At 32.9% G+C, this 22,052-nt stretch overlaps 2 protein-coding genes across 2 annotated transcripts in view; one reads left to right on the top strand and one right to left on the bottom strand.

Moving 5' to 3' along the window:
• Window positions 1-3,513: 3,513 nt before the first annotated feature.
• On the top strand, window positions 3,514-17,890 carry LOC102806587 (uncharacterized). Its single transcript, XM_006815294.3, has 9 exons — window positions 3,514-3,591; window positions 6,750-6,903; window positions 7,853-7,993; window positions 11,294-11,429; window positions 13,138-13,244; window positions 14,221-14,368; window positions 15,572-15,756; window positions 16,055-16,223; window positions 17,485-17,890. Exons 2-9 carry the CDS (start codon window positions 6,769-6,771, stop codon window positions 17,637-17,639), a joined length of 1,176 nt encoding a protein of 391 aa, XP_006815357.3. The 5' UTR covers window positions 3,514-3,591; window positions 6,750-6,768; the 3' UTR covers window positions 17,640-17,890.
• The window catches only part of LOC102807916 (uncharacterized), a 69,695-nt gene continuing 65,533 nt past the window's right edge, over window positions 17,891-22,052 (bottom strand). Inside the window, exons 8-9 of the mRNA XM_085508399.1 lie at window positions 19,197-19,365; window positions 17,891-18,229 (exon numbers count right to left, since the gene is read on the bottom strand). Of these exons, the coding sequence (XP_085364525.1) occupies window positions 18,072-18,229; window positions 19,197-19,365 (327 nt within the window). The 3' untranslated portion in view covers window positions 17,891-18,071. The remainder of the gene's footprint in view (window positions 18,230-19,196; window positions 19,366-22,052) is intronic.

Raw genomic sequence — 22,052 nt, 5'->3', positions numbered from 1 at the left:
CATGCATATCTAAGTAGTGTTTATATGCATGCATATCTAAGTAGTGTTCATATGCATGCATATCTAAGTAGTGTTCATATGCATGCATATCTAAGTAGTGTTTATATGCATGCATATCTAAGTAGTGTTCATATGCATGCATATCTACGTAGTGTTCATATGCATGTATATCTAAGTAGTGTTCATATGCATGCATATCTAAGTAGTGTTCATATGCATGCATATCTAAGTAGTGTTCATATGCATGCATATCTAAGTCGTGTTTATATGCATGCATATCTAAGTAGTGTTTATATGCATGCATATCTAAGTAGTGTTTATATGCATACATATCTAAGTAGTGTTCATATGCATGCATATCTAAGTAGTGTTCATATGCATGCATATCTAAGTAGTGTCCATATGCATGCATATGTAAGTAGTGTTCATATGCATGCATTTCTAAGTAGTGTTTATATGCATGCATATCTAAGTAGTGTTCATATGCATGCATATCTAAGTAGTGTTCATATGCATGCATATCTAAGTAGTGTTCATATGCATGCATATCTAAGTAGTGTTTATATGCATGCATATCTAAGTAGTGTTTATATGGATGCATATCTAAGTAGTGTTCATATGCATGCATATCTAAGTAGTGTTTATATGCATGCATATCTAAGTAGTGTTTATATGCATGCATATCTAAGTAGTGTTTATATGGATGCATATCTAAGTAGTGTTCACATGCATGCATATCTAAGTAGTGTTTATATGCATGCATATCTAAGTAGTGTTTATATGCATGCATATCTAAGTAGTGTTCATATGCATGCATATCTAAGTAGTGTTCATATGCATGCATATCTAAGTAGTGTTTATATGGATGCATATCTAAGTAGTGTTTATATGCATGCATATCTAAATAGTGTTCATATGCATGCATATCTAAGTAGTGTTTATATGGATGCATATCTAAGTAGTGTTTATTTGGATGCGTATCTAAGTAGTGTTCATATGCATGCATATCTAAGTAGTGTTTATATGCATGCATATCTAAGTAGTGTTCATATGCATGCATATCTAAGTAGTGTTTATATGCATGCATATCTAAGTAGTGTTCATATGCATGCATATCTAAGTAGTGTTTATATGGATGCATATCTAAGTAGTGTTCATATGCATGCATATCTAAGTAGTGTTTATATGGATGCATATCTAAGTAGTGTTCATATGCATGCATATCTAAGTAGTGTTTATATGCAAGCATATCTAAGTAGTGTTCATATGCATGCATATCTAAGTAGTGTTTATATGCATGCATATCTAAGTAGTGTTCATATGCATGCATATCTAAGTAGCGTTTATATGCATGCATATCTAAGTAGTGTTTATATGGATGCATATCTAAGTAGTGTTCATATGCATGCATATCTAAGTAGTGTTTATATGGATGCATATCTAAGTAGTGTTTATATGCATGCATATCTAAGTAGTGTTTATATGCATGCATATCTAAGTAGTGTTTATATGGATGCATATCTAAGTAGTGTTTATATGGATGCATATCTAAGTAGTGTTCATATGCATGCATATCTAAGTAGTGTTCATATGCATGCATATCTAAGTAGTGTTTATATGCATGCATATCTAAGTAGTGTTTATATGCATGCATATCTAAGTAGTGTTCATATGGATGCATATCTAAGTAGTGTTTATATGCATGCATATCTAAGTAGTGTTCATATGCATGCATATCTAAGTAGTGTTTATATGCATGCATATCTAAGTAGTGTTCATATGCATGCATATCTAAGTAGTGTTCATATGCATGCATATCTAAGTAGTGTTTATATGCATGCATATCTAAGTAGTGTTCATATGCATGCATATCTACGTAGTGTTCATATGCATGTATATCTAAGTAGTGTTCATATGCATGCATATCTAAGTAGTGTTCATATGCATGCATATCTAAGTAGTGTTCATATGCATGCATATCTAAGTCGTGTTTATATGCATGCATATCTAAGTAGTGTTTATATGCATGCATATCTAAGTAGTGTTTATATGCATACATATCTAAGTAGTGTTCATATGCATGCATATCTAAGTAGTGTTCATATGCATGCATATCTAAGTAGTGTTCATATGCATGCATATGTAAGTAGTGTTCATATGCATGCATTTCTAAGTAGTGTTTATATGCATGCATATCTAAGTAGTGTTCATATGCCTGCATATCTAAGTAGTGTTCATATGCATGCATATCTAAGTAGTGTTTATATGCATGCATATCTAAGTAGTGTTTATATGCATGCATGTCTATGTAGTGTTCATATGCATGCATATCTAAGTAGTGTTCATATGCATGCATATCTAAGTAGTGTTTATATGCATGCATATCTAATTAGTGTTCATATGCATGCATATCTAATTAGTGTTCATATGCATGCATATCTAAGTAGTGTTAATATGCATGCATATCTAAGTAGTGTTCATATTCATGCATATCTAAGTAGTGTTTATATGCATGCATATCTAAGTAGTGTTTATATGCATGCATATCTAAGTAGTGTTCATATGCATGCATATCTAAGTAGTGTTTATATGCATGCATATCTAAGTAGTGTTCATATGCATGCATATCTAAGTAGCGTTTATATGCATGCATATCTAAGTAGTGTTTATATGCATGCATATCTAAGTAGTGTTTATATGCATGCATATCTAAGTAGTGTTTATATGCATGCATCTCTAAGTAGTGTTTATATGCATGCATATCTAAGTAGTGTTTATATGCATGCATATCTAAGTAGTGTTTATATGGATGCATATCTAAGTAGTGTTCATATGCATGCATATCTAAGTAGTGTTTATATGCATGCATATCTAAGTAGTGTTCATATGCATGCATATCTAAGTAGTGTTTATATGGATGTACAAATATAAGTGTTGATCTAGCTATGTATAGGTACTTGAAAAAGTAGGTGATGGACAAGGTATTTGTGAAAGTATTTACCGGTAACAGGATGTACGTGAATGTGAATAAATTACTCTATCACTGTTTCTCTATTAAAAGAGCATTCTATCTAACTAGGGCATGTTGCAAAAGATATATTGACTGATAAATTTCAACCAACTAATCGATCAACAAATAAACAAACAAACACAGCCTGCTGTGTGATTCTGACGTCATCGTTATTCTTGTTCTAAACTAAAACAATGGGTGTTAAATAATGTATACATGACTAATTTATTACTAGTACCTTATTCATGGGTCATTTTCATATTCGTCCTATTTTATGTCATACTTCTACTTCGTGTAGCTTTCTTTCACGATAGGTGTAAAGTTGTTGACAATTGATTAAAAAAGAAACATTGATGACGTTGTAAGAAACCATCATTTCGGAATCTGGAAAAAATACGAAAAAGCAAAATCCCAATCGATGCTTAGCACATTGTTACAATATGAGCTGTATGGTAACGAGGCTGGCAAGCAGCTATAAAACGTCAGGTAATGATAGTTACGCATTTACTCTGTGACTAAGCTTCATCTCATCCACGCTTCCCAACTATTACGTCATTAGATTTGCCGCCACTTTTACAAAGGTAAGCTAGCCAAGATTTGATTTGTTATAGTAATTTAGTCACTTATATTGTTGACATTTCATTGACGAAATTACATCCATGTTCCTAATTTGTTGACAGTCTTTAATATTTGATACATAGCAATTGCGATCATGGCTGAAACTGTAAAAAAAATATGCCAGTGCCGCGAAATGAAGTTTGCAATAAATATGTGTTTATGTGCTGCAGCAATATAAATTATTGTCACTAACAGCATGTACAAGATGTCAACAAACAGTGATCAAATTATTTCATCTGTAATATTTGGGTTCGATTGATTTATCTCAATCAATAACTGAAATCTATCCAGTCAAGTAATATATTGTGACGACACAAGTTATCGACACAAGATTCATGAATATCTTACGGGCTGTTTTGAAAATACCACTGTATACAGCATGTGTGAATATTAATTCCGTGATTATTCGATTAGTTCTGTGTATAGGACACAAGTGTACAGATATGATTATATCCGGGAATAGCACCAGTCACACCCAACAAGTAGGCAAACAATCTTAAATTTAACTATACCAAAATGGGTATTGTATGAATGTATTTATTTCAACTAAACCAATAATTCCCATTCGTAAATTTTGTTAACAGAAGACCGCCACAAGTTTCTTTATGAGACGTTGTAATGAAATGGATATAGCAACATCCAAAACTATATCCAAATCCACAGGCAAAAGACAATCAACAAATACGTCACGTACATACGCACATATTAACAACTTAAGAGAAAGATATATAGAGCATACGGTAAACATGTAGTGATGTCACGTGGTTCGTGTAGAGTGAGCAAATCTTACTTCACATGTATCGTTCTGAGTCATAATCAAAACGTTTTTGATTTAAACCTGAGGTTCACACGTGACGAGTTACATTGATCACTTTTACCATATATTTGTGAAAGTTAGTATGGAGCGGAAACAGTTATTGCTAATTAATTATAGCAATGACGTAACACAATATGGTCAATGATATTTTATAAAATGTGATGTCAGCATGTTAATATACAGACGAGAACGTTAACGACCACATTCCATTCTTGAGTCATAAATCGTAAAATGCTTGATATCATATGGCGGTAATAAAGACAACCCTAAACATAAAACTATTTGCTTGTTTCAATGCTGCCTCAAGAACAATTTAGGAAACAATTTGTAATTGTATTTGAATATATCGAAAATTATGTTGACTACAGAATGACACTGCCCCAAAGGAGATAATATGTAATTTATTAGATACTTATAAATATGATCAAAAATTAAATCAGGCAGATGTAGAGATAACAGATAAAGCGATGGAAATGAAAAAGGCATCATTTTGATGGTGATCTCTATGTATATATGTCGTAATTGTAATTTGTTTTTACTCTGGTATATATGAATTATGGTATGTAAACTGACATTTGAATATCGAGGAGTGAAAAGCATATGAAACACGCAGTTATGACGAAATTACTTCCTTATTTTTAATTAAAATTTGTGAGTGGACAGTAATTGAATTGGTCATCTGAATAGCCTTAGGTGTCCATGGTTGCAATGCAAGGGTACATGTCATGTTACTGCACACGGTCGATTGAATAAATCATTTTAACTTTCCAACGAATAAGTGTATTCAGTATTACTAAGCATTGCTCAACTTCCCTCGTGTCAATAATGACACATTCCGTTGTGCTGGTTACATATTACAACATTCGAAATCCAATTTATTTTTAAGTTTCTATTGTTCCGATAAAAAAGCGGAACTCGCAGTTCATGTGAAGCCCATACTTTGACAAGCCTCGATTAGTGCTTATAAGTTCGAATTGTATATCTCAATTGATATACACAATATTCTAGACAACATATATGAAATAGAATTTAAAATGAAAAGAATATGAAATATGAATCTGAATATGAAATAAAAGGATGTATGATTTAAATGTTTTTGTTGAACAGATAAATCAATTAACTCCACTATTGTCAGCTAAAATATTAGTACGATATGTATTAAACGAAATTACATAGTAATAGTTATTTAGGGTTTGTTTCAGCTTTTTATGTGTAAGGCCTGTTTATCGCTAATGAGAAGGAACCCGCAGGACAGTGAGTTCTTTCACTGCTAGTATGGGGTAGACAAGACAATAGTACTGGAAATGAAATACGCATACACCAAAATATCGAAAGCTCCTGGCTTTAATACCTCTCAAAATAATTACAAGAAATAAAGCACAGAAAAATACAATGAATAAAGTTACTAAAATAGGGGATTGCTTAGGGGGGGTAATGCACTGGGTATTTTCATCCTACCATATTAGAAAATGCGAATTCTAATAGTGAAAACAAGCATGGCGGCCCCAAGGGCGTCGGACCAGACCCCACACAAAGAAGTTCGCTAGATCTGTTCTAAACTTTTTAGATTTCGGCATTCCCATGATGTATCATTGGGAGGAAAAGATGTATAATAATGAGGTTATGACGAGAATACCGCAAATACTAATACATAATGGCGTGCATGCATGCAGGTGATATTGGTGTGCCCAACAAATACCTTGGTTATCCATATAATTATAGATTTTACCATTGTCCAATTCAATGACTTAAAACACAGATAAGACATTTTTTGAAACTTTTTTTATTTACTTAATGTGCTTATCAAAATATCAGTTTCTTGTTCCATTACCCTCTAGTCAGTAGAAAGGTAATTTAACTATCTATTTAGAATAACGACAATAACGTGTATAACGTGCCTATAGCACACATTTTCGAGAAAAAAGTTCGTTTTTTCAGTGTTTCAGTAGATAATATGTTATAGTGACAGTGCATGTGACAGTTTATTGTTTATACTCTTTATGGGTATAAATATGTACATATTTTTTGGATTCATTTTTTTTAACTTCTGTGAAAGAACAGTTTGTTCTTGCCATTGAGCCTGTGCATTTTATTCCTTGATAACAGCGTTTTTTACAAAACAATCTTTCAACCAACTGCTTGTCTTTGTCTCCTTTTCAGTTGATACTAATTTCTAGTGACTAATATGCCAATAAGAAAAAAACATAACTGGGATATTATAACAAATTAATTCATTGGGTTGACAGTGTACTATTGTTTTATTTTTAATTTACATAGTATATCATTTATTCTATTATCTTATAGTTCTTCGGACTAAGCAACAATGGAGTTGGCGTTGTTTATTGTAATCGCCTTATCGATGTCAATGGAGTATGTACAGGCAAAATCTGAAATGGCAGAAATCAGGCGTGGTAAGCCAAAAGATGTGATTAAAAATGAATACCTAGTGGTCATGAGAGTAAGTATATATTTTTATAGAGAAAATCTTCAAGAACACACTAAAATATTAGATTTAATTTAAGATATTGTAGGTTTACAAATTTGATAACCTATTATATCTGTTTTACGAAAATGGAATTTATGTGCGCGTAATATATAATCCATAGAGCGTCATTTGCATAAACAGTCACCGTTAACGAGCAGAAATAATGGTCAATTTACATGCATGAGATTATTAAATATGATTTGATGAATTTATAACATTATTATTAATTTTGGATTAAAGTCAATAAATAGCCTACACATAATCCATAAAAAAGTTGCTTGACTTCGTTGGTCACTGCAAATGACAAATCATTAGCAGACAATCGACAGTACATGATTATATCTTCAAGTTGATTTTTACTTAAATTTAAATAAAAAATACTCACAAGTATTTACTAGTCATGTTTTATAATAATTCGATAACATTCATAATCGAGCTATTGCGGCCACAGATATTTTATCTTTTTCAACTTGCTACATCTCTTTTTATTACATTGTTTTATTACATTGTTTTATTACATTCTATGCAAAGGTCTATGCTAATCACGCTGGTACTGACTGGCTTGTAATTTTATGATTGTGATTGATTTATTTCCAATTTGCTATCACAATTACAATTATCTTTTCAATTAATAATGCAATAATGTTAACAAAGATCGCACAATTCGAATTACTTGAATTCATACGTCGATAATGTATGAATATTGTAGATGTATATGCAAGTAAATGTAAGCCATGGACGTTTTTAATCGACATTGTCAACACTATCATTCTATGTACATCATTAATTATTGGATGTACGTTACCCGAATAGTAACTATTCAATAGTGAAACTACAATCTCCGAGGCCACTACAAACTTTGAATATTACATGTCATGCTGTAAATATATTTCTAATATGGATGTTTAAATACTATTTATAGGATAATGCAACTGAGTTGGACATTGAGAATTCAATTACAGAGCTTGAGACAATGCCTAGTACGTTAAATAAAACTTTCAAGTCATACTCTAAAGCGTTAAAAGGGTTTGCTGTTCGCATTGACAGTGAACTTGAGAAAGAGGTAAGTTATATCAAAGTTTGTGTAATACCCTTTGCCTTCATTAATAATAATTCTTTAATCAACTCCGTCGTAGGTGTAAATTACTTATCCTCATTAGTTCATGGTTGTTTCCATATCAACCAGATCCGGATGTTTTCCAACATTTATTCAATTGGTAACTATTTCAACCACATCCATAACCTTTTGACTTATAAGGCCAGACTTTTTTATTCCTTGTTTTTCTAGTTTTTATAAAGCAATTTATTTTGAGGAGAGCGGAAAAAAATAAAATTAATTCTTTTTTCCCATTAGATTTGTGTGATTCTCAAAGAATTGTAAGTGAGATCATTGATCGGAGAGAAGAAATGAAATAATATTTTATTCCATGTATAACCTTGTTTCTCATCTGCAAGTGACTTCGGTACTTTGATCATGATACTCCCACGAAAATGCAACTTGGGTTTGTTATGCGGTGGACGGAAAAAAATGAAGATAAAAATATTTTTTTAGAGATTTTTTGCACTTACAAGTCGGCGGGCGCGAGAAATTACGCTGAAATAAAATTTTATTTTTATTTCATTTTCGGCTCCTGTTCATTCGGCGGGTTTGCGAAACAAGGGATAATAATAGTCTGGCCTAAGTGACAAATCATTTCCAAAATCGCTGTTTCTATAGCAACTGTATCCACACCTGGATCCACAACAAAATAGTTATCCCACTGACAAATAAACACACTGAAACAAAATCCGGCAAAAACATAACCTTCTTGGCGGAGGTAATTATGTCTTTTATAGATTGTGGATGTAAACATAACACAATTAGCATATGTCAACATCATTGTATATGTCACTGTGTGACATGTATGACACAACGTCATTGTATATGTCACTGTGTGACATGTATGACACAACGTCATTGTATATGTCACTGTGTGACATGTATGACACAACGTGGAAAATGATGTATTTGATAATGTATATAATTTTGAGAGTAGCCACAAACATCTAATCTGCCTCGGGTTTGAATAAGAAATATAATTGCCAACTATTCTGCATTTTAATTGGTCTTAACATTTGAGCCTTAGTATCGTATCACAGTAATATACCTTCTGTGATTTTTCCAGTTTATGCTCACACTTTAGGTGTAAAAAATGTCAATATTGATCAAAATTCTAATATAAGATTGAATGTAACTTTTTACAGAAAGAAATTGAAATTGCTCAAAACTTTAGGATAAAAGGGTGAAATCAATTAATTCTTGAAATAACATACTTTTAATGACTTTAATACTCCTCATCGCACATGCATTTAGAACTGAAAATTGGTCTAACATTTTAGAATTGGTCAAAAACAAATACCGTAATTTTAGGAGTAGGAGTGAACGCCAGCTTTGTGTTTGTATCTAAGGTCAAAATATAGGAACACAAAATGGCAAAATAATCTAATTTGATTAACATATTTGTTGATGTAACAATTGGTACGTTACTAGCCTTGATATTTAATTCATCTAATTGGCGGTTTTACAATTTTTAATAAAAATGTTCAACCTTCACTAAAAAATAATACTCTTTGACATATGTGGCATATGATCATATCTCAAAAATCAAATATATAAAAATATGAAATTGGTCAAAATTTCCTAAATTACACTTGCATAAATGTTTCTTGGACAGACTAGTCGCTGTCTTTTTCTAAAACTATTACTTTTGGCAAATTTACAATCTTAAACCATGAAATGGGTGGACCTTTGTGTCTACTGTTCTCAAATATTGTGCTTAATAACATTCACATACAGGGGTGCATATTTGCATATTTGTGTTATGATCGCATGAAATCGCTCTTGTAGTCACACTGAACAAGCTCTAGGAAAGACAATAATACCGTAGCTACAATAAGAGTAAGAACTAGTTTTCAAACTTTCAGTCAGGTCAAAGTGTAAACACAAATTACTCAGTAAATATTGACCAAATATAATTGTTGTGTTTATTAATCCCCTTTATGCAGTATTTTAATTAGTGTCATTGTCTTTAAAAATCAACTATTGAATAATCGATTTCAATTCAAATTTTCTGAATTTCGGGTTCTTTTAACATGTGATATCGTATCGCTATGTCTCCATTTAGCGCTCAAACAACTGGAACTCAATAGATATATGTGATAATAGTCACACATTATATTTGATCAATTTCGCCGAATGTAAACCCCAATGTTTGGTTCAAAATGCAAATCACAGAGACGCTTCTTCTCTACCTGTGATGAGATCATGTATAGAAGCATGCTTTCAATAACAAATGTATGTAAATGTCAAATTTCGTTTAACTTGTCAAATATATTTTCAATACTTTCTAAAATGCTATATTTTGTTAATTGGAATCAATTCTGACATAATGAGAAGAAATTTACATTTATACAATATATGAACTATTGTACGTATTTCGCATTAAGAGTATAATATTTCAAGACCGATTCGATCTAGGTGACCGCGGGAAATAATTGATTTTTACGCTTTTCGTCCGACAATAACAAAGTAACATGTAAAATCACAGAAAGTATTAATCCTTACCGCAACAGTGATATACTATCTAATTAATATAATTATATCCAATGTTTGTATAACAGTTTTATACTTTCTAAATACTTAAAAATATGGTAATTCTGACATTTTAGAACCAATTGTATGAACTAAAATTCAGCATTAATGATAGTACAGTAGTGCCTTCATTAAAGGAAAGTTATTTATAGAAAGATTTAATGGGTGTGCTTCCGAAACAAATTTTCATTTCACCGATTCTTTTAAAAATACAAAATATAATCGATTCAGACAACTTCGCGCTATTTGTTTTCGCCCTAACACTACGATAAAGACTTTACGTTTTTGAAACGTATTGTATTCCCTATGCACCCATAAATAATTCTCATACCGATTACACAAGAATATTACAGAAAAATGTTTGCCTTTCATTTGTCTTGAATTGTGACTGGAAAAAGCTGAATGAAATTAAACCTACGTAGTGTGTTCAATAACTTATGTATGAACAATAAATATGAATCAATAAATATGATTTCACTTTACTGCATAAAAACAAAAGAAATTCACAATGCCGAAAACGGAAAGTTTTTATCGCAGTGTTGATGTTTGCTTTCAACAAGGTATGCTATCATTTTAGTGTTCCTTTTTTTCAATTTCATGCATTTAGTTTTCAAGTACATCTGATTTAAGATTCAAGGTTCTGAGATGAAACATTACTGTGTATGAAATTACTTAAAAATAACAACGAACGAACATATGTATTTGAATTGTTTTTACACATGTATGTTTTAGATAAGACAACTGCCAGGCGTGTTATATGTACAAGAACAAACCTTAATCTATGGCAGTGATGTTACGTGGGGATTAGACAGAATTGATCAGCGTGAAAAGTTAACAGATGCTGGCGTAGTTGGATACAATCCACCAGGTCAGTGATATACATGTTGTGTTACATATATCAGTTAAATAATGTATATTGTAAATTACACGTATTGTCTTGTCTCGTTTTGCTATTGCATATCAGCATTATGAATACACTATGGACTATGTGACAAGAATGACGTGAAAGCAGAAATAACATCAGATATGTGAATAACAAAATGTCACGCAACTTATTGACACACAGTTCACTAAACAAGAGGCAATTTACACTACAATATATATTGTCAAATCAGTGAGAGAGAGATACTTTAATTACGTCATTGCATACAGTCAAGAAGTGTAATCAATTATCGCATTTTTCTCCATGTGTGGCAGCAACCGCCATATCAATGTACGTTTTAAAAGAAATGACCAGTAGTATGTCATATAGAGCACAAACCGAGAAATAAGATATCACGCTTGGAATATATAGTATTTTGATTCTTTGTCTTTAATTTTCCACTAATTCATTTTAACGAATCTAGTTTCATGAATAAATAAAGGAGAAAATGCATTTGCTTTATTGATAAATGTGCTCTTGCACAGAACTTGCACCTCCAGAAATTCTAGCATAATATTATGTTTTGCTCCATTTTGATGTTTTACATCAGTCTCGAATTACAATCGTAACAGCCGTTACTATTCATATATGCAATTATAATAATTTGTATTTAAATAACAGATACACATTTGATATATACAGCTTCTAAAAGAGACGACATCGCAAGCCACATTCTTTGAAACACATCTTTGATAGTAGTACCTCATATGTGAACATGTTTTAGAGTGTGCCTAAATCCAGCATCAAATCAGATTTCGAATGCTAAGCAGTTTCACTATTGAATGTAAGCGGGAAAGGCCATCCATCTAGACCTTAGTGTGAATATATTGGCAAATCTACCAAAAAACATACGATTTGCAATTTTATTGTTTTCATGCCAAAGTAATTATTGTAATTAGGACAGCGGATATGTGACAATGGGAACATTTTAAAAAATAATTATAAGGTAAAACAAAACATCGGGAAATTGACAAAAATATAATGTATTAAATATACGTACATTACAACATAGTGTGTACATATGTCCGGTGTATAGTGCCTGGAACGAATAAAGTAAAAGATGTTCACCGTTCATTGGGTTCATGAAATGTGTAAATGTTTATTGTTAAATAATTGCACAGTAACATTACGTAACGCTAGAACTCAAATATGGGTTTGTGCATTTATGTTTAGTTGATGTCCATATCTTTTCCTGTCACTGATTTAACCATGGGATGTAAAATACTTGTCGGGTTTTGGTTTTATACCTCGATGTCCATATCTTTTATGTTACTGATTTGATCATATGATGTAGTGTACTTGTCAGGTTTTGGTTTTATACCTCGATGTCCATATCCTTTTATGTCACTGATTTGACCATGGGATGTAAAATACTTGTCGGGTTTTGGTTTTATACCTCGATTTCCATATCTTTTTCTGTCACTGATTTGATCATAGGATGTAGTGTACTTGTCGGTTTTTGGTTTTATACCTCGATGTTCATAACTTTTTCTATCACTGATTTGACCATGGGATGTAGTGTACCCAATAACCAACTCGATAATAAAATTCATATTGAATATTTGCATGTGGATGTTTTAATTGGAATATTTGGATGTATTAGTATTGGAAATGATCAATATAACACTCTATCATTGGTATTTCATTATTTTAGGACATGGCGACGGAGTATCTGTCTACATAATGGACACTGGTATTGATAAAAACCAACAAGAGTTCGGTAAAAGACGTCATTCATTTTACGATGGAGTTAACTCTAAGGTAGGACAAAACGTCATTTAATTTAGCAACATACAGAAATTATAATAATAATATTGAAGTTGAAGTTGTATCCTATCCTAAAAATGGACCTAGATCAATGGCTGTCATTCCATGTCAAAAACTATCAGAATAAAAACAAACATACACTACAAGGGGAAAAAATTAGAAATGCATATTTATAAAATAAATGTAAGGATTACTTATTTAGATATTTCTAATAGTCTAGACTTGTGCAAACACAACGACATAGTTGTGACATAGTAAAGTAAAGTCAAGAAAATATTGAAGACCGTCATTAGATCGCCAGAAAACAATAGTATAAAAATGCACACCACTTTGTGGCGCTACATCACTTATGATGTCGATTGTATAAGCGCCAAAGATGCTACGTGACCGTTTTTGTGTACATGACTTGCAACTTGACATTTAATAAACACGATATTTCCTTTCGTAACATAATTCGTAGACAAAACCAGAAATTATGACCAATCATTATACAAATTAGACCAATTACAATAAAAGTGTACATTTAAGATTCAGGATATGCTACAATATTTAATAAAAAATGCGGATGAGATTAAGTCAATCGTAAATTGATTGGCGGTGGATTTGATCGTGAACACACTTCAACAATCGAACTTATGCCATTGTAGCCAGCTTTCCACTTGTGCACAGTGGAATGAGTCGAACAGGAATGGACACGTATTTGCTTTACATTAATACCAAAGTATAGTCACTGTACAAAAAATGTAAAATTTGAGGTCATCAGTTCAGTGTTACTTGGCAACTTTTTAAAAAAATCATAAAATATTGGACTCATTTGCAGTGGCTCGGAAGTTTCATTTATCATTGATTTGTAATCCATGGCTCTTACACCTGGTGAACCATTGTCAATCATCGACCTGAACCAATAAAAACCGCAGGGACATTTTATATTTCTCTATATTTAGGGTAACATTGTTTTTATATACTACAGCCTTCGCCAAATGTATGTAATTTCCATGGAACTCACGTTGCCGGAATTGTAGGTAGCAAGACTTATGGCGTAGCTAATCAAGCAGAGCTTTACTCGGTCACAGTGTTGAATTGTAATAATGCCGGTACTTTGACAGACATTATTGGAGGTAAGAAACATGCTATATTAATATATTACACTAAAAATACAGCCTCCACACATATAAAATATGACTCAAAAATTGACGCCTTCGGTCTCCTTGACTGTATACTATATGTATATAACGCTACATGATTTATATATTTGTTAAAAATACACATATTTCATGCATATACATCACATTTACAAATGTATTTCAGTTACTCCGAACCATTGAGGCTAATGCATGTGGACTTGAGTGTACATGAACCATACAGTATATTATTCTATAAATGATAAAATATTATAATTCTCTCACTACAACCTAAATATGGCGTAAACTATGTAACTGAGCAGTGTACATAACATACATTTGTATTCGTATTTGCTAGAGCTAAACACTGAAATGAATGTAGCTATTATAAATACATTCTGAGGGTTAAAATTAACTATGAATTATAAATCAATATGTTGTTAAGATACAAAATTGACATTTTTAATTGAAAATTTATTAGAACGTTTTTTAGGCTTTAGCTTCCATGTATCCTATATTTATATATACATATAAATAATTCACCATTGGTATATATAATGTATATTTCATGTACTTTATATGTGTGATAATTCAGGTAAGGACAGCAATTCTACATTTTACATAGTCCTGACAAATGGGACTAAAAGGTAGTGTCCTTCCTATGGAGTCTACTTTTAATGCGCACATCCGGGCGTGACAGCCTTTGAAAAAAGGACACTCTCGTCTGGAACGATGGAATTACACATCGCCTCACCTAGGACATACATTATATACTACGCAATTATATTTTTATTTGGAAAGGACATACACTGATATTACATTATCCGAACATTTCTGGTATTTTATTCATAGCACAATAATACTTAACTATTTTCACTTCCAAATGTCTAAGTATTTAAACATTGCGGGAAATATATTTGCAGTGTGACTTTCAATGTAACAGTGAGTTTGCATTTTTATCAAAAATAATTGTTTTATTGTTTTTGGGTCTATTGTTGATGACTATTAAATTTGGTTTAAGTTAATCATTTGTTTTTCGTGTCTCAGACACAAACTTAGACTTAAAATATTGAGTTATATAATTGTATAGCATGCTGTATTTACCAACCAACCATCTTCAAGTGACACACCGACGGCCAAGATTTAGCCCAGTGATTACGACACATATTGCTTGTATACCGAATGCATTGTATTCCTTAGGTTTGGATTACATTGCTACACATGGTACAAAGCCTGGTGTGATTGTGATGGCACTAAGTGGGGTCTTTGTTGAAGCTCTCAACCAAGCCATCGCAAATGTTGAAGCTGAAGGATATGTTGTGGTAGTTGCTGCTGGTAATAGTGCCGATGATGCATGTTTATACTCACCTGGTAGTTCCGAGAAGGTGAGTTTAGTGACTAGAACTAAAACGTAAATGGGCGCCGAAATTTTGAGTGAGAAAGGGACACTATACTAGTTTTTATTCTTTAATAGTGTTCCATTCTCCCGCCATCACGTCCTCTGTTCCAATTACCATCAGTGCAATACTAGTCATGATGACGGGGGGGGGGGGGATAAACACTATTGTAGGGGTATAAACGAGTCTCTATATGAAGGTTATTTGCGTACGATGTCAATTAATGACTTTGCCGACTATTGCCGAGTTTGTAATCAATGTTGAAACTTGCAACTTGTGTTCACAGGCAATCACAGTGGCAGCTACGGCCAATGATGATCACGCGACGACGTACAGTAACTATGGCGAATGTATTGACATATATGCTCCAGGAAACTATATAAAAACAACCGGATCTGACAATAAAAATCCTCCGCTTAGGAGTGGAACTTCTATGGCATGTCCTTTCATAGCAGGTACATATATTTTGGCTTGTTATTACAATAAGAAATATACAAGATCATGTCAGAGGTCAGTTGTTCATGTTTACATCATCTCGCTCAGTGTTTTGGCTTTGGTGCTTCAGAGTCTGTTGCAAGTCGAACGGTATTGTCTATAATTTCCTCAAATTCTGAGCCGCAAATAGTCTATTTGGGGAACAAGCCTAGCATACTACTGACTGATATAACTGTACACAGTATATATGGTGTTGAAATATAGAGTACAGGTCTTTTTTATTGCTTTATGTCAAAATCAGTGAAAAAGTTAGAAATAGGTAGTTTATGAATGTGTTCTTGTAAAGAAAAAAACAAGAAGAGATTATAGGCTATTGATAACTACACAGTGCGATTCAAATCACCAACCATTGCGAGTTTTATACACATTTTTGAACAATTCTGTGCTTCTTACATTATTTAGAGCAACTCTAAATTCTCAATATTGACCAGTTAAGTAAATATAACAGTTTTTACCCTAAATATATTTTGTGATAGCGCTCAAAATAACCTGTTATTATTCATTGTACTAGAATAACTATTCCTTGATTTTAACCATCTCCATGGCAGGAATTTGACAGATTATTAATTAGTTTTGTTCTTTGATGTCATAGTACGTCAATACACATTTACGTCCAAGGTGTTGTCATGGTGAGGTAGCAACCGTACAGTTAGAGGCAATGTACTATTAATGCATATATCATTTCTGTCCTGAGTTCAATTATTAAAAAAAATCAGAGTTGATTTATACTACTGTTGGTTGTGTGACATCACTGATTTGAATAGTTTATTTGACAGCTTCATTATTCAACCAGTATATATCATTACTATATTACACACTCTTTACTTGGTGATGGCGTGCTGTACAGTCTATGAGTTATTTTACATCTATGCTGGTTTGTTTGTTTGTTTGTTTGTCGCCCTGTATAGTCACATGCATATAATACATTTCTATTAGATGGTGGTTTGAGACAAATATTCGTCATGTGTATTTATAAATCACCACTATCACCACGTTTTCATGACGACGTAGCGTACACGATAATATATATATATATAAATTCATTTCCATAAAAAGTTCACAAATGAAACGATTTCTTTTTCAATTTATAGCAATAAAGTATGTAAATAATAATGAATCTCCGACAGCGTTACACTCGGCTTTGCCTTAAACATATTTTGAAATTTCTAACACTATAGTCATGAAATAATCCAATAAAACAATTGATTATACTTCTCATAGGTATCGCTGCAATTCATCTGCAAAAGAATCCGGATCTGACACCAGCCGAAGTCAAAGATATAATTCTCTCAAGTGGCACGAAAGACACAGTTTATGGGACTGCTATTGATAATGGAAGTCCTAGCTTATTAGCTTACATTGATCCAGGTCTTTAAATAATGGATTCCGTTACAAACCCCCCCCCCCCCTAATAGCAGGTTTTATATAACAAAGGAGCTGATGCCAACCAATCACGCTTCAACTTATTTTATTGGTGTTAGTGTGACGTCAGTCATTTTTATGTTATTTTTTAATCCAGCTAAGTAGGTGTTTCAGAATATATATGATGTTGTTTCGTCGTCGAAAAATAGTTAATAATTTGAAAGACATGTGCATATTGATTGAGATTAAAGTGAATATAATGCAATTATTTGAGTGCTCTGTTTATTTTACATCACCAACACAACATACATGCGTTAGAGATGGGTGATCAGTTCCATTTAATATCATGCACTTTTCTTTATTACACTGATTCAAACTTAAAATAATGATTTCCATAACTTCACTACTGATCTGTGAAATTCTACTACTCATTGTAGTGATATGAATTACAAGTACGGATCGATATAAGCAAGTAAATTTGGATTTCCACGAGCTTCAAAATCTTCTCCCCATACTTCACCAGACGTGGCGCTGTTTGTGATAATAGTTTTCAATTCTGTCGGGGTTAGACTTGGGTTTGTCTGTAGATGTATTGCAGCAATGCCTATGAAAAACAAGTAGATTCGGGATGAGATATACGGAGCATAACGCTTATTTATATGATTGAGTTAACAATTCAAACGACAAATATATAGGATTGAACAAACGTATTGATAATTTAAATGAACACGAAACGTGTAGCGTACATTATGAATAAGAGTATATAATCACTTAACGATGCGTGAAATTGGATCAGTTTACATAACATGCTCATTAAATATTCCAAAAATGCAGATCATTTATAGTAAACCTGTTTACTTCGCAGATTTAGATTTATACATCCACGCCGGATGTTCACTTAATTACATTTTGTCCTGTCAGAAGTAATATGTTTTTGAATGTGGTGACTATGTGTGATTGTATTTGCATGCCTGTACACAACAATGTGACAGCTACGCCAAATTCAACCAAGAATCACAACTTAATACAATGTCACAGTCACACCTCAAACTCGCTAAATTACCCGGAGGTCTACAATTGTTTAAGAGTATATCACTGCGAAACACGAATATTCAATTTAACAATTTTAACAATTTGTTTTCGTCAGCAGTTGCATCAGATATGTCAAACTAAAGCTTACGAATGTTTATGACAACATTTTTTTTTAAATATGTGTAGTTTCAGTACTATCAGTGATTCCGTAAGTCTGTAGTACAACATTGTCTCAGGTGTGTGAGTGTGTATATACACTCAGTAATACAGTGACATATAATGCTCATGACTCCTTCCGTTTTCGGAGCACGTGATATTCAGTCCGATTACGTCAGCAACGTATAGTCACGTTCCTGTCCTTATACAAGAGTGCCAAACGAATGCAACTTTCCAAGATTGTGTGGCATTTTAAAATAAAGAAATTACTAGCCCACCTACGCACCAGACGACAGTTTGGCGCACTAGGACAAATATATATGATACTGGAGCCCATATTGTCGTATATTGGGAAAAGATATATTTAGTTCAAGAAGGTATACCTCCAACAAATGCAGCTGCAACTGAGGTTCCACTTGCAAAAACGACATTATGTTTGTCTAAATCCAGTGTTTTGATGTAATTTCCGGGTGCGAATATGTCAACACATGAACCATAGTTTGAGTACCATGTTTCATGATCTCTAGATGACGTAGCTGCTACTGTGATTGCCTATATTATAAGTGATATATAAATAATGTACACAATTGAAAAAATGATTATTGCTGTTTATTCAACGTCCCAGTGCAGTGGCTAAATGCTCAAAATATTTGTTTTTACACCCCTTGAATTGTGAGAAAATGTATACCACATTTATCGTTATTTAGAGTTGGTGGTAGCCTTCAATGTATGGACTCTTAAATTAAAACCAATGAAGTGATTGTTTCAATTGATTTATATTCAGAATATAATTAACCAACTCTAAAAACATCATGTAATATAAAGTATCAAATAAAAAGTATTTTGATGTAATTTTTAATTATGATATGTTTGTGTTAGTCATTAAATTTCGACAAAGTAAGAATACAAAAACAAATTGTTGATGCACAACCTAATTTGCATATCTGTATAAATAAATCTTATATTTCGTATAATATTCATTGGTACAGTTTTAATACTTCTCAATAACAATCAAATGAAAGGTTTATCATATATTGTATTAACAAAACAAGGTTCACAAGTATGTACTAGTTCGTTAGATTATATAAAGCTTTAATTTCTTCGGGTATACCATTTAACTATCATTGTAACCGTTTATCATATGCTCGTATGGGTTGTACCCACTGTCATCAATATCTTACCATGATAATTATGGTGAAATCACATGTGTCGTAGTTTTGTATTGATGCCAACATTGTAAGAAGTGTCAAGTCTTTATTCTAAGTAAATATAATAACTTCGCTATACATATATGCAACTTATGGTTGATTAAAGTGAAGGAAGCAGCCATAATATGTGTTTTCGCCAGGAAAACACATATTAAGTGGAAAACACCAAAACAGCTAATGCACATAGATAAGTTCTATCAATCCCATTGTTATGATGGACGAAAAAGGATAATCTAAAATCAGAAGCAGGATAATAGATAAAGAACTCTGATAAAGTAACCATACAAGAGTAGAAAAACAAACAAGTGCTTTGAACCTGCAAAGTGAATTAGTCTGAAGACGCTGCAGGGAAATATGCGCCAATCATATTCAAGACAATAGAGGATGTATATGCTTTGCATCGCGTATCGACTAAGCTTTTACTTGACTTCGCTACAATATATCATGTTACTTCGTGTTTTAGAATCCTGCTTTGGTACCGCGTTAAACACAAATAACCCAGTACATGTAAGTACCTAATGTTCAATATTTGTAATTCGCTAGGACGTAGTGCTAACATTAGTGAGATAATCTTCTAAGAATACGGACAAAATTAATATACTTAATAGAATGTCCTGCCGACAATGTAACGATACTAGCACATAATTCGTAGATACATTTTGCACTAGCATAACATGGTCTGGGAAAACAATAATAAAAACATAGACAGGGTTATGCACAGAGATTAAAATTTGTTTCCAGAAGGTATGACGTCAGGAAATTGACATTATAGAAATATACTAGCAGATCATGGTTTACCTGGTTTGAAAAGCAACGCTGTTATGTAATGGAGGAAAGCATTGACACATGTAAAATACATTTTATTTGATATTTATGTTAGTTCAAGGTTTAGTGTGATTAGACGAGTTTGATCAATCTCAAAACCAGTCACGGTTGTCAAAACACTGTACTCATTGTATTGTTATAAATTATGTAGTAATTCGTGAAACAAGTCAACAAATAAGCAAATTTCATAAGAAAGCCAAAGATATCTCACACACCCTCAGCTCTGAACAGTGATTTTATTTCAAAGTTAAATTCTACATTAAAATACCCTTTGTTTGTTATATTGCATTATGTTTTTGAAGTTGATTGATTTGCACGTCATTTTTCTCACATTTCGTGCAACAAAAACCTTAAATAAGCCTCTTTTGGATATTAGGAAACATTAAATAACACAACAAATTACCTCCTATAATAAATATGTGCAATGTCATTGAACCCAGTAGGTACATTTAATCAAATTATATTAGCATCTTATGCTTGCTAGTAATTTTTGAACTAAAACATCGACAGCCGTCTTTAAAATTATCACAGAAACCACACACACTGATCATTGCAGTTGGGCTCAGCGTTCAATGTTGCATAACTGATTCAATTTAATTTGTCGGGAACAGGGTATCTCACCTTATCAGAACTTGCCGGGAACGAGGTATCTTATCAGAACTTGTCGGAAACGGGGTATCTCACCTTATCAGAACTTGTCGGGAACGGGGTATCTCACCTTATCAGAACTTGTCGTGAACGGGGTATCTCACCTTATCAGAACTTGCCGGGAACGGGGTATCTCACTTTATCATAACTTGCCGGGAACGGGGTATCTCACCTTATCAGAACTTGCCGGGAACGGGGTAAACGGAGTATCACACCTTATCAGAACTTGTCGTGAACGGGGTATCTCACCTTATCAGAATTTGTCGTGAACGGGGTATCTCACCTTATCAGAACTTGTCGTGAACAGGGTATCTCACCTTATCAGAACTTGTCGTGAACGGGGTATCTCACCTTATCAGAACTTGTTGGGAACGGATTATCTCACCTTATCAGAACTTGTCGTGAACGGGGTATCTCACCTTATCAGAACTTGCCGGGAACGGGGTATCTCACTTTATCATAACTTGCCGGGAACGGGGTATCTCACCTTATCAGAACTTGCCGGGAACGGGGTAAACGGAGTATCACACCTTATCAGAACTTGTCGTGAACGGGGTA

Source organism: Saccoglossus kowalevskii, chromosome 15 (genome assembly GCF_978046115.1).
Source record: "Saccoglossus kowalevskii chromosome 15, keSacKowa6.1, whole genome shotgun sequence".
Taxonomy (NCBI): Eukaryota; Metazoa; Hemichordata; class Enteropneusta; family Harrimaniidae; genus Saccoglossus; species Saccoglossus kowalevskii.
This window is presented reverse-complemented; position numbering and strand designations above follow the sequence as displayed.

What these genes read in the sequence shown, in the direction of transcription:
- LOC102806587 (XM_006815294.3), top strand. Translation starts at nt 6,769, where the DNA reads ATGGAGTTGGCGTTGTTTATTGTAATCGCCTTATCGATGTCAATGGAG. An exon ending in ACAGTGAACTTGAGAAAGAG is followed by an intron (nt 7,994 to 11,293) that starts GTAAGTTATATC and finishes TGTATGTTTTAG; the next exon opens with ATAAGACAACTGCCAGGCGT. An exon ending in GGCATGTCCTTTCATAGCAG is followed by an intron (nt 16,224 to 17,484) that starts GTACATATATTT and finishes TACTTCTCATAG; the next exon opens with GTATCGCTGCAATTCATCTG.